The sequence below is a fragment of the Danio rerio genome, chromosome 7 (genome assembly GCF_049306965.1).
Source record: "Danio rerio strain Tuebingen ecotype United States chromosome 7, GRCz12tu, whole genome shotgun sequence".
NCBI lineage: Eukaryota > Metazoa > Chordata > Actinopteri > Cypriniformes > Danionidae > Danio > Danio rerio.
Window position 1 is genome coordinate 26,894,407 of NC_133182.1, and position 14,309 is coordinate 26,908,715.

Consider the following 14,309-nt stretch of genomic DNA (forward strand, 5'->3'; position numbering starts at 1 on the left):
TGTCATTTTTAAAGAAATGTTGCTGCTTTTTTATTGTCTTTGGAGCAAGTAAAACAAATAATACAGTTTGTTTTACAGAGGTTAAACAAATCTGAAAAAAGCAAACTCGCAACATTTACCAGCCCTCTGTACTTTACCAACATGTTCTCAGAGTTCTTGATAGCCAAATGAGTGCATACATTTTATAGTGATATTCCACTCAAATCCGATGTTCTCAAAGCAATTCAAACAATAAAATTGTAAGTGCAATAACTTACGGTTGTAAATCACACAATATATATATATATAGAACATAAACAAGCTTGAAAGTAAATAATTATTTAAAACGATTCAAAAGCCGTATGTTTAGCTTAAAGCCATCACAACTATTTTAGGTTCATTTACATACCCACAAATCCAAAACCTATCGCATTTTAACCCCAGACCCACAACAAAAGCAACAAAATACAACAAAAGCAAGAACCCTCAGTCACACATAAAATAATATATTTCTAATAAGGATATTTTTTACAAAAGAACGGCTCCAAGAGTTTTTTTTTTTATGCAAGAAAGGAATCCAAAGAAAACCGTACACATGCAACCACACGCAAAACAAAGCATTATATTATTGTAGTACTTGGATATGCCTTCTTCAGTAGTATACGTTTTGAGAGATGGAACAGAAACGCAAGCATCTCTGTAACTCGTAGGCATCTTCAAGGTACCGTTTTGGCAAATGCCATATTTTTATGGTACTTTACAATCCTGAACTATTCAATGACTATTTTACATTTATTTACCTTTGAACAAAATACATGAGATTTAAAAGCAAATGTGATGACTTGGGTGATATGCAGATTAGCTCATTTAATGGTATGTAAATGTGCTGGTTCTACACAAACTAATAATAGTGTTGACCTAAAATTCGCTGATGCCCCTGATGGCTCCACTATAGTTATAGATAGGCAAACAGAGAGTCCAGGCTGCTCTGTTCTGTCACAGAATCCCTCTCCACAGATGTCTCAGTGTTAATTAAAAAGACTGCCAGAGAGCACGAGTGTGCAGTGACTCGGAGTCGCTGAGGACTGATGCTTTGGCTGGGTCGTCGCTGTTCAGCAAGGGGCTTTGAAAGAAGAGCCATGACAGCTGAAGGGAAGCATGAGCAAGGCATGTTTGTTTTGCATTTACTTCACACACAGCTGTGTGGATTGTCCTTTCCCAGAACACCGGAACACTTTAGTCGCTTCACCCTCTCACTAACCTCTTAAAGACCAAATCTATGCACTGGCAGAACTTCTCATGGTGGTCAATGAGGGCTGAAGGTTGAACTGTCACTCTGGTGGATGTGAATCTGCTGGTCGGGCCTACTTTAGTAACAATTGGTAGTTTTAAGGCTTAAGGAATGGTAAGTTTACCGTAAGAGTTACATGTTTACCATTTTAGGCACAGGTGTCAAATGCAGTTTTCGGGGAGCTGCCGCTCTGCACAGTTTAGATTCAACCCTAATTAAAGACTTCTAATCAAACTGAGTCCTTTAGGCTTGTTTGAAACCTACAGGTAAGTGTGTTGGAGTAGTGTTGGAACTTGACACCTGTGATTTAAGGAATGGTAAGTTTATTGCCATCCTCACCAATGCACATTAAGGTCCATTTTGACCACTATTTTTAATGCTTTAGCTTTTTCAACTAGGATGGATTGGATTCTGATGTCAGTATTTATTCAGTGTATCAGCTGGAGATAATTTGAAAGTGATGCCTTTGTTTCTATTTTTAAAATTAGATTGATTTGTATTATCATTGTAGATCCTTGGTCTGAAAGAGCATAAGAGCATAAGAGCATTAATGGAAATCCCATTAACATTATCGCAGATTTTTTTTTTTTCAGGAAGTGCATTTTGTGAGTTGAGGGATGAGATTCTCAGTCATGTGATTCAGTGAAGACTTCTGCAAAAATAATGAAGCATGGCTCAAACTTCAGGTAGCCTCTATACTTTGGATATCGTATAACCTCACCATTAAGTGTAAGACTCTAACGTGTTTCAATTAGTCCATTATGTATTTACAATATGTAATAGAATTCCAGTTTTCTGTCATTCTTAAAACAAACTCGATATGAAACATGATTCCATGTTGTGACCCCCCTAATCCAGGTAAGTCACTGCTCTGGTATTATAATAAAAAAGTTGTGTGTATATGTACATATCTCCGGGGATCCAGATACATTGCATAGCAGAAGGAAGGAAAGGAAATGTGGTTCTCATTTACAAATTAGAAATGGCTTCTCCAAGGGGCAGAACGTATCAAATTCGGCTGCAGATTTCAAACAGCTTTGTTTTACCTGATTTGAATCTGACTCTGGTAAAATCAGAAAGCTTGTACTACCTTGAAATGGGGCTTTCTATTTCTGTCACCTTAGTGGATGGCAAAGTCAGTGATTACATGCCAGAGCTCAGTATTGCTTCCAATCAGAATGGTGGTGGATGAGGCACAGATCGGCAAGTTGATAGTTATATTTAAGATGGCAAAATGAGAAGTACTGCCAATAAATGAATGAATCATGGCTCAAATTTCAGGCAGCCCCAACACTGTACATTTTACACACCCTGGACGTAGAGATTGGGGCCAGGGTAGCTACAGAACAAACAATTGCTGAAAAGATGCAAAGATATTGCAATCTAAACAAATTCCTCAACTCGTTTTGAATCCTTTACACATTGTAGATTGTAGTTTATTGTGATGTTTGACTTTCAAATTAACAGCTGCTATGATGGATCTGTATCTTGCCAAAAGGCTTTAGAGCAACTCTTTCTTGCAGTAAAATTGAAAGAGAAATTATAAGTGATGGATTGCGTTCTCGACCGAAAATCCCACTCTTAATCTTTTGGTCATTAATTATGTAATTTTCTGTTTGTACTGTGTTAAGGCACTTGGTAGACTGCTTGTACCACGGATACAATACGTTAAGGAACCAGGAAGCCTTCTTTAGATGTCTAGTTAGCTGTTTGGAAATAGGCTACAATGAGATTGTGAGAAACTCTGTATTGTGAATCTTGTTGAATTGGCATGTATGGAAAAAGGAATCTGTGACAGAACAAGAATTAACAAGTTTTGATATTGCTGAGCCCAAAGCCAGATGCTCTTAGATAAATTCATGTGTGTTTACAAATGGGACACTGGTGGCGGATAAGTGCAGTGTGTTTTTTTTTTCATACTTGTGTAATTCTTTTATGCATTCAAATGTCAAGTTTCTGTCTTCTTTCTTGTATTTCTTTCTTGTTTTAAAGCCAGAACATTCTCCGTTTTATGATCTCTGATTTACCCTTGTCTCTCTAGATTTCAGATCGAAATAAATCTCATGGTTTTTTCTATTACCCTTCATTGTCTTTATCAATCCACACACTCCTCGTTCGCAGGTCATGCGTTGGTGGCTAACTGATGTTCACATTTGCTCCTCCTCTTATTTGTTGAGGGACTTCAGAGATAACGTCCTGATGTTGGGGGAGTCATGTAGCCCAAGAGATGGCTGCACTGTGTTCTTTAGCTTTCATTCGCAGTGCTGCAATGCTGGAGGATTTCCGATCGGGGTCCATGTTTAAGTCGTACCCATTAATGCCAGTGCCCATGCCTGGACTCCCAAACAAGCTGCCCATATGTGTCTGTCCCATGTGGCTTCCAGGACTGGGCACACCCAAGAAGTCAGACACTCCGCTAGCAGCATGTGGATGAGGTGGCATACAGGAAGTGACCGAGTCACATGGTACGACGCAGCCAGGCACTGGAGACGCTGCACTGCTGCCGCCTATCCAAGAAGGGTTCTGAATCTGCAACAAAGGCCAATGCAGAAGGTTAAGGTACAGTGTGTTTATGTTCTGCAATTTCAGCAACAATAACATGAAAGTAACTTATGTTCATGAGAGCATTTATCAAATCCGACTTGGCTTGTTTTGAAATATTGCATTGGCGAAGGTGCAGAATCCTCAGTGGTACTCGACCTGGAGATTTATCAGGAGCTGTGAGGCATTCATCTGGTCCCGTACTGAGTGGGAGCTGCCTGCCTTGTGCAGAGGAGGAATGCCTCTGTCTCTGTACGCTCCTTCAACACCCAGAGTAACCTCCTCTGCTGAGCGGAGAGTGAATTGATAGGCCTGTGTTCTGCTCTGGGCCTGGGGAGGTGGGGGTCTGAGGGAGGGCTGTGGAGGGAGATGAAAGCCCTCTCAGGGAGATGCCCCAGATGTGAGCAAAGCAGCATTCCACAGCTGCAGGCGCGCTCCCCAAAGAGCCACCCCTGCCCTTCGACCCGGCCACATATTCATAATAAATCCAGGAGATTCTTTGGCTCTCCTGTGAAGGCGTGTCGTCTTCGGCCACAGCCCTCGTCTGACCTGACCTCCATATTGTGCTTCTTTAGGTCCCGAAATTGTCAGTGATACTCTAATCTATTTGTCGATTGTTAGAAATTCTCAAATAATAGGAAACTCAGACGACTCAAATGTTGTCAGAACTGATAGCATGTTTACCCTCTAGATGACCTGAGTTCAAGTCCCAAAAATGCCCCAAATATTTCTTTATAAAACAGAATGGCTCAAATTTTGATCCCCCATGTTCATGTTTGAAATGGTAAATAGTTCTTTAGTACTATCTAAAAAAAATTCTAGCCTCCAGTGTTTATGATCAGTTATTTCACTTGGCATTTCAAGAGTTCACACATAGATATTTCTTGACACTATTAGCAGGTTTGGCATGCTGTCATGGGAAAGAACCCTGAGCTCGGAGATAATTGAGCCCATGCCTCCGGCCTGGTCAATAAGCATATAAGGGTGACCAAGATCAGATAGGTCTCTAGAGCTCCCCCTGGTAAAGGGAGGAAACAGGGGAGATGGGGTGGAAGGGGGGATTCTTCCAAAACGAAGAAAAGTTGGTAGGGTGAAATCGGTCTATTTATTGTAGGCTTGAATCAATCTGATTGGATTATTGCTGATTACAGATGAGAGGCCAGCCGTGATCAATCATATCACATGCTCTTCTCAAATTTTTTTTTTGTAAAAATTAACTTAAAAGAACATATTCTTTGCCATTAAATGGAATGGAATGGATTGTGTGTATTTATATAGCGCATTTATTGTGTATGGCTAAACACCCAAAGCGCTTTACAATCATTAAGGGGGGTCTCTCAACACCAGCACTGGATGATGCGACAGCCGCCACAGGACAACAGCGCCAGTGCGCTCACCACACACCAGCTATATCGATGGATGGGAATGATTCGGAGGCCATGATGGGTACAGGCAGATGGAGAAAATTTAGCCAGGACACGGATTACACCCCAACTCTTTTGAGAAGTGCAATGGGATTTTTAATGAGAGTCACAGAGAATCAGGACCTCGTTTTAACATCTCATCCAAAAGACCAATCTACACACTGAAGCCTGAGAATAATGAATTAAAAATTTCAGATGGCACTTAAAGGTTTTAAGATTCATTAAGGTAGACTGTGTTTTTTATAAAGCCAATGAAAATCAGTTACAAAACCTATTTTTTTACATGTGTAATTATAAAATAGAGATTTTCTACACTGAAATCCACTACTTCAGTGGTGCTGGAATATTAAACAATTATTGGAACTATTTAATATGTACCAATTTCTCTTACATTTATTTTTTATTATTATTACTTTTTTTTTTTTACAATTTGCAACTTTTATCAGCATTAATTGTTCTTAATATTCATCACTGATATTTCTTTGACTTTCAGTGCCATTGCTAAAGTGAAGACAGCACTATACCTGAGCGTAGTTCTCAGGCCGAGTGAGAAGTGGAAGTTCATAGGCTGTGGAGAAATGTGTCCGGACCTGTTGCATCTGTCCGAAACGCTCTCTCTTCCGCCACTTGGCTCTGCGGTTTTGGAACCACACCTGCAAGTAAGACATTAACTCTTAATCATGAGGCTATCGCATTAGCAAATGATTAAATGACTTCATGCTAGAAGGCCACTTGTGGCATTACATCATAGACAGGAAATGTTTTCTTAGTGAAGATTTATTGATGGAGTAATAAACATCCAATATCAGCATCATATTTTTACTTTGTATGTGATCACATTGTCTAGCTCATTTGGTATCATGTTGCAAATTTTTTGGGGTGAGAGAGTCTGTCCCTTCAGTTGTAAGTCTAGAGCTCATGTAGGAAGCCCCTAGTCTGTATTATTTTTCAGCATCTTTTCCTGGAAACTGTTCAGTGAGACCTGGCCGTTGTTTGATGTTGTGGGAGCTGACAGATTGTGATGGCCTCCTCTGAGTTTCTTTTCTATCAGAGCCATCAGCAGCAGCAGGGGGCAGGGAGGGGAAAGCAGGAACCCGCCGGGGCCAGAGGCCTCAGAGAACCATGTCACTCCTCTTCCACCACCATTACAGACTCTCTTTGATGAATTAGGAGATTTTTAGTGAAAATGAAAATTCATTTGCTCACTCTGATGTCATTCTCGACCGGGGTGTGTTTCCCAAAACCATCTTTAGCCAAATAAGGATGTCATTACAAGCATAGTTTGTTGATTTGGCATTACCCAAATCCATTGTTCCAACGAACATTCGCAAACTGATTCGCAAACTTGTATGCTTGCAACTATACCTCTGGAGCTGTAGTTAGAAACATAGTTCCTGGCGGTGTTCTATTCCCAGTTGTCCCCCCTATGTCCTGTTCGTTTAGAACATTCTAACATTCAAACCTGGAATTATTAAAAATAAAAAAGACATTAAAGTAATCTCTTTTAGGTGTAACTTGCTTTCAAAGTATTTTTACAGTTCAGTTTAAGTGATCTTCATGTTTACAACTGCGCTCCCTTTGCAGTGCACTTTAAAAACATTGATGTAATTTTGAACACAATTGTGGCTTATGATTATTGATATTATTGATATATCATACCATTTCATGATATTAAAGTAGGATTTTCTTAATAAATAGCCTCATTATTCATTATTCAGTTGCAGCTCATCCAGAACGCTGCAGCCAGAATTCTGACCAGAACCAGAAAATCAGAGCACATCACAGCTGTCCTCAAGTCTCTACACTGGCTCCCAGTTACATTCAGAATAGATTTTAAAGTATTATTACTGGTCTATAAATCACTAAATGGCCTAGGACCTCAGTACATTACAGATATGCTCACTGAATTCAAACCCAACAGACCACTCAGATCTTTCGGATCATACAAACTAGAAGTTCCAAGAGTTCAGTCAAAGCAGGGTGAATCAGCTTTCAGCCACTATGCCCCCCGCTGCTGGAGTCAGCTTCCAGAAATGATCAGATGTGCTCCAACATTAGGCACATTCAAATCAAGACTAAAAACACATCTGTTTAGCTGTGCCTTTACTGAATGAGCACTGTGCTGCGTCCGAAAGATTGCACTATCATGTTTTTCTCTTCTTCTTCATTCTTTTATATCACATTTTACCTGTTTTTATGTTTTTTAATCAGTTTTATTATTTGTTTTTATTTATTATTTTTACTTGTTTCTTTTATTCTTGGTTATGTAAAGCACTTTGAATTGCCACTGTGTACGAAATGTGCTATATAAATAAACTTGCCTTGCCTTATTTATATGATATTAGAATGTGTTAGCTTTTATAAGTGATTTTATGTTTAAGAATAGAATATGTACTGTTCTCAATAATATTTGTGCCATTTATATATTTCAATTCATACAAAAAACAAGTGCATGTTTTTACCAAAACAAATATGGTAAAAATGTAAAAAAATATAATTTGCACAACGAAATTATGGGGTTCTTCTATAAAGAAGAACAGAGAAACTACGGATTTTGGGAAAAACTCGTCACTACATTGTTCTTTTCCCAAATGATGCATCGTACAATGATAGTTCAGCTACGAGTTTTGTCGTTGTTTGGGAAACGCACCCCTGTATGATTTTCTGTTTTGGTGCTGAACTCATATGAATACATATTAATAATGCAATGAAAGGCACTGGGTTGCAATGTTGATTTGGTCCGCAAAAAGAGTTTGAACATCTTTCAAAATTTTTGAGAGGGGTCTGGTGCAGTGCAATCTGAGCTGCATCCAATGCTTTTTAATGCGCTCACCTAACCCCGCCCCTAACCCTATCCGTCACAGTGACATTACTTACTCCACTGCTTGCATTGTGTCTGACATTGCATCGCTGAGTAATGCCATCTCAGCTTGCATCATAAAGGCTGCATCCAGATACTATTAAAATATTTCAAACTCACAAGTTTAAATGACATGAGAATAAATATTATATTACATAATTATTTTTTTTGGATGACCTATCCCTTTAATAAATAGTCTGAATTGGATTGTATCTGCATTTGCATTTTTTCTATTTTCTGGTTTTTCATAGTAAAACAATGCATTGTTTCCCTGAATAGATGGCTGTTATTTAAAGACCTGAGAATTAGAGAACAAATTACACAAAGTGATTTCTCATGGCTTGCAGTCTGAAGAGTTGCCAAAATTCCATTCTTTTAATCCTGGCTCTTCTCTGTTTAGAACTATCTGTTTATTGATTTGTGGAGTGGAAAGTTCTTTTTTTTTTTCTAGTGGAGACTTTCTTTTGTCTTGCAATCTCAATTCGTCACGGAGCTTGAACTTGCATCTTGGGATGGCTCTTTGGTCAATCAGTTTGTGGCTTTTGCATTCATTGCCAGCAAGACGTCAGCCTATCTCTCAGTGTAACCTGATAACACCTCAGCTCTGCTCGCACATAATGCACCGGTGGACATCAACATCCTTTTGGCTCCACATCATATGTTTGTAGAGCTTAACTAACTGCCTGGAGTAAAAAAGGGAACATTTGCTTTCTGAATTGCGCTTTTTTCCCAGTGATTATTACTCTTGGTGGCTTTCCACTAGCATCCCTGTGTAATGAAGCAATGATGTTGATACAGATGCCGTCTATTTAATATGCATTGAATGCTCTAGGATTTTTTTATTGCTGTTTTTATATCTACCTTTTTCTCAGACTGTCTTCCTCTCATAAATCTATGCGTGGAAGATGAGAGAATGAGAATAAAGTTCAAAATGGAGTTTGTTTTCATTTTGTGTTTAATTTCCTGACTCTTAAGCCCCTGGATTTTCATATCTGACTCTCCAACCCGGTAGACTCTTGTAGACGAGTGGGGGAAATTCTCTTGCTACTTTCTGATGATCCAATGCTGAGTTGTGTTGTGTATGCATGAACCAAATGTTCACTTTTGAACCTGATTGACGAGAAAAGAGACAAAAGAGGCTCACTTTATGGTATCTAAATCCTGTTTTTTTCCTTTTATTGGTTTCTTCTGATTCATCACAAGACTGCCAGTATTAACAAGTTGACTAATTTTAAGCAGCACCTGTATGAAACATATTAGAAAAGTTATTTTTAAATCTTTTGAATGTTGTTCATGCACACAAGTAACACCGTAATTGGTAAAGATGTTGACAGCTAAAACAGCTTGGAGGCTTATTATGGAGCTTTATTTATGTTCCAGCACCAGGGGAGAGAGAACAGAAACACTGAGCTAAACCTGGTGGAAAAAAAGGGGAAAAAGAAACTTTGAAGTCCAGAGTAGCTTTGAGGATTGATGGTCTGCCTCTGCTGTCACTCAATCTCACCTCTTCTACTTCAAAATCATTTAGCGTTTTTCTTTTCTTCTGGATACATTTATGTTTTTACGTAATTAAAGAGTCAGTTGTTTTATGCTTTTGTGGTGTCCTGATCATTGATAGTCTTTTTAAAAATGTTGGCATAACTTTATGATTTCAGATACTAATATAATATGTGGTAAACGTTCTATTCAGAGTCTGAAAAATAAGACGGATTACTACTTAAATAGGTGGCACAGTGGGTAGCACTGTCGCCTCACAGCAAGAAGGTTGCTGGTTTGAGCCTTGGCTGGGTCAGTTGGCATTTCTGTGTGGAGTTTGCATGCTCTCCCTGTGTTCGCATGGGTTTCCTCCAGGTGCTCCGGTTTTCCCCACAAGTCCAAAGACATGCGTTACAGGTGAATTGGGCAAGCTAAATTGTCCATAGTGTATGTTTTTGAATGAAAGTGTATGAGTGCTTTCCAGTGATGGGTTGCAGCTGGAAGGGCATCTGCTGCGTAAAACATATGCTGGATAAGTTGGAGATTCATTCCACTGTGGCAACCCCTAAACAATAAAGGGACTAAACCAAAAAGAAAATGAATGAATGAATGAACTACTTAATTAACTGCTAGTTAGTCTTAGTCATTAGACGATTTAACAAAGTCATTAGACGATCTTGATTGCTACTGCCCCGAGTTGTGTCCAAACCAAGGTTAGTACAGTTAACGAAAATAAAAAATAGAATTGAAAATCGTTTTTGTAAACTGAAAAAAAAAAACTAGAACTTACTGAAACTGTATTGTGTACACACAAAACTAACTGAAACTAACTAAAATTATAACTAAAATGTTCTTCGTTTTTGTCTGTGTAAATGTATTTATTACATAAGCCTACTGTAAGCCTTTTAGAAGTAAATCTATTTATTTCATGCTGCCAGGTGTTTGACTGGTACAGCACCTCAGAGTCTGTAATCCTGGTGCCATTGGCCAGATCAAGCCAGTTCCCCTCCTTAGAATTATCATGTTTCTAATCTAATTATTTAAATTTGAGGATGGGTAAATGGTAGTGGTAGATGGGTAGTGTTCTTGTGTCAAAAAAATGTAGCCTATCTTTAGTTGAGTTTTTCATTCATTCATTTTCTTTTAGGCTTAGTCCCTTTATTAATCCAGGGTCGCCACAGTGGTTAAGTTTTTATTATGCAATATTTATTCTGATGATTTTGAATCTTGCACCTTACAAACATCCTAATTTACTCAAAAACAACAAATAAAAACGGAAACTAAATTAATAGACCCTTTTCAAGTTTCCAGGTTTCTCAGTAGCATCATAGCTGGGTAAACTTAGAGCGCAATGAGTGGGAGAGTACTCTATTTGCTGAAATATTAAACGAAAAACTTCACAATGATGTTATCAAGACTTTCAGAAAAAAACGTGAGACTGATGACGGCACCCAGAGAGAATAATGTCAAATTTACTCTCACCCCCATAGACGCTGCATTTAAAACGACTTGCATAATCAGTAATTCGTTTTTTGTAATTTGTTGCAAATATTATACACTACATTCATTAATGCATATAAATGTTCATACATTTAAAAAAAAATCTAAATATTAAAAACTTTCAAGGGTTTAAGACTATGATGACTGTTAAACGTGTCATAACAGTCTCGTGAAAAGGGTCCATAAAAAACTAAGCTAATACTAAGCAGTTTAAAAAAAAAAATAGAAATGAATAAAAGCTAGTAAATCTACCTCTAAAAACGAATTAAAATGAACTTGTATGGTTTAAAAACAAAGTCAACACAAAATGAAAACTAAACCTAATGAAAAATCTAAAACTATTCTAACCTTGGTCCAAAAATAAATTTATTAAGATTATCAGATCATTTAAACGAACTAAAATTATGCTAAAATGAAACTGAAACTAACTAAACTTATAACAAAAATGTTCTTTGTTTTCATCTTTGTAAATGTATTTATTACATAAGCCTACTGTAAGCCTTTTAGAAGTAAATCTATTTATTTTGCGCTGCCAGGTGTTTAACTGGTACAGCACCTCAGTGTCTGTAATCCTGATGCCATTGGCCAGATCAAGCCAGTTCTCCTCCATGCAGCAAAGAGCTTGGAATTATTATGTGTCTACTGTAATTATTTGAGTTTGAGTCATTAAAACGAATAAAAACTAAATTAAAACTAAGCAATTTAACAAAAATAGAAACCAATGAAAACTACTAAATCTACCTCTTAAAACAAATTAAATCTTAAATCTTAAAAATTTGAAAACAAAAAGCCAAAACGAAATAAAAACCAAAACTAATGTAAAATCCAAAACTATTATAACCTTGGTTCCAACATAGATATTTTAAGATCAAATCATTTGACGAGTAGGAAAAAATTTCTAGACAGTGTAATTTACTTGCCTAAATAGTTAAGTCTGTTTGCAAATATATTGTTCTCATAGATTTCTTAATCTATCCTTGTTGTTATTTGGGCTTCTTTTACTTTATTAAGACAGGAGAGAAAAGAAGCTACTGGAAAAAGAAGGGGGTGGATTCAGCAAATTACTCAAGCCATACTTTAACTTCAATTGCCTGCACAAATGCATCACTCCACAATGTTGGAGCACATCCAACTAAGCTTTCTTTTTACCAAAACTGATAATTAATTTTCATTTTACATGCAATACATATTGCTATCTTTAGACTAGTTCATTGTGCTTCCACGCAAAGCAAAATTACAAAAACGTTTGACGGTGTTCATTATCATCAAAACCAGCCATTGTGGTTCTTTACCCATCATTCTAGAGTCGTGTACTTGGATGTAGGTCATAAGTAAACCCTCGCCATGTAAAGGAGCTTTAGGCCAGGTTTTCTCACCTACCCTTGAGAGCAGGGAGGGACACATTCTTTCCTGAGTGGGACATTAATGAAAGACAAACAGTGTAAATCCAGGGCTTCTAAGTAAAGCGCACATTTGGGGTCGGGTAAAGGGATCTCCCGGTCTGTCTGTCGGTGCAGGAATGCAGCAGTCGTGTTGGAGGGATTATATGCAAATGTAGGGGTGCCGGTCACAAAAAAGGTTCTGGTTTTCCAGACATAGCCTAAGTTTAAAACAGCTAGACTCTTGAGTAGAGGATTAAAAAAATAATAATAATTCTGCACATATTTAATCTGAAAGCTTTTTTTTTTACTTTTATGATCTGTTGTGATAAGTCTGACAGCTATTTTAACTTCAAATGAACTGAAATGTTCTGATGTTTATGCAATCTCACAGTTAGGCGGTGTGAAATGGAAGTTACTGAGACTTTTAGTTCGGTATGTTTTCGTGCATCTAACTGAAACTGAATCTTGAGTAGGGGAAGGGTGGGCTTAAGAATATTTTGGTTGAAGCTGCCAACTGATATCAACATAGAAGACCTGCTACTCCAAACACGGAAGCAATTGGTCAGACTTTGATGAAAGATTATCAAAACAAACATTTCTTGTAAATAAACTAGCTTGAATAGATTCATTGTTCACCTTTAGTCTAACAATGTGTGCTAGCAAAATAAACATTGCAAATTTTGATTTCACACAGACGTATTCAAAACATGGTATTGAAATGTCGAGCTTTTTACCTGTACTCTGGCTTCTGTCAGGTCAGTTCTCAGTGCGAGTTGTTCCCGGGCGTAGACATCAGGATAGTGTGTTTTCTGAAAGACCTTCTCCAGCTCCTCCAGCTGATAGCTTGTAAAGGTGGTACGGTTGCGTCTTTTCTTGCCCTTGTTGCTCTCTCCTTCGGTTTTGTCCAGTGGAGAGGCCAGTTCTGAGGTTGCCTGCTGCGGGCTCTTCACTCCTGAATCCTTTACGCTGAGGTAGCTGCCATCCATCCCTGCTGGATCACTGTTTTGGGGCAACTCGGAATCTGTCAACCCTGTGCTGTCTTTACCTGCAGACACAAGAAGAGGCAGAGATTGTCAATTACTTGAAAATGGAGGATTATGAAAATAATTGCACGTGGCACGGTGGTGCCTATCTCAAGCTACTTAAGCCAACATTTTATTTTTAGTATTAATTTATTGATTTTATTGCTTCTGATGATTTCTAAGCATCAAAGCAGTAAAGGTATAAGAAGTAAAGTGAGTTATGCCGTGGTTTAACTTTTAATTTGCCTCACCACCTCATTTGAGGAGAGGGAGAATGATGGGGAGGTGGTTAGAGTGAATATATTTGACAAAGATAGTCGTTTTTAATTGAATATAACCTTTTTGTTTGTAAATGAATCAGATTTTTAAAAAATGTAAATACTGTCACGCAACTGATAAAAAGGGCAATGCACAGGACATCAGCGAGCAAATCAGGGCAAATGCAGGTGGCAGCTTAGTGTATTCAGCATTGAACTCCATTGTGTCATTGATGGCATTGTTTATGACCAACCTTCGATTGGTCTCATGCAATTACATGTTCACAAAGCTTGAACTTTGCAATGCAGCAAACTGCGAAACTTGCAGCATGAGCTTGCGTTTCCAATTTGCCATATTTGCATGCTTATGAATGGAAGTCTAAGGGGCCGATCACACCGAAAGCGGTGCGTTTTTTAAATGTCGCTTGGCAACGACTAAATCAGCTGGGTATTGTTCGAGAGTGTTGCTGTTGAAAATTTTAATAACTAATAATATTGTAATATTCATAATTTGTCAACTCATACAGCCCTGGATAACCCAAAAAAGGCAACCTCAAGTCTCTGCTTCATCTTCGAA

The 14,309-nt window shown here is 38.0% G+C and overlaps 1 protein-coding gene across 1 annotated transcript in view; it reads right to left on the reverse strand.

Annotated features, from left to right (window-relative positions):
- Positions 1 to 476: 476 nt before the first annotated feature.
- Positions 477 to 14,309, reverse strand: part of alx4a (ALX homeobox 4a) — a 30,784-nt gene continuing 16,951 nt past the window's right edge. Inside the window, exons 2-4 of the mRNA XM_001340930.8 lie at positions 13,188 to 13,498; positions 5,760 to 5,888; positions 477 to 3,799 (exon numbers count right to left, since the gene is read on the reverse strand). Of these exons, the coding sequence (XP_001340966.1) occupies positions 3,482 to 3,799; positions 5,760 to 5,888; positions 13,188 to 13,498 (758 nt within the window). The 3' untranslated portion in view covers positions 477 to 3,481. The remainder of the gene's footprint in view (positions 3,800 to 5,759; positions 5,889 to 13,187; positions 13,499 to 14,309) is intronic.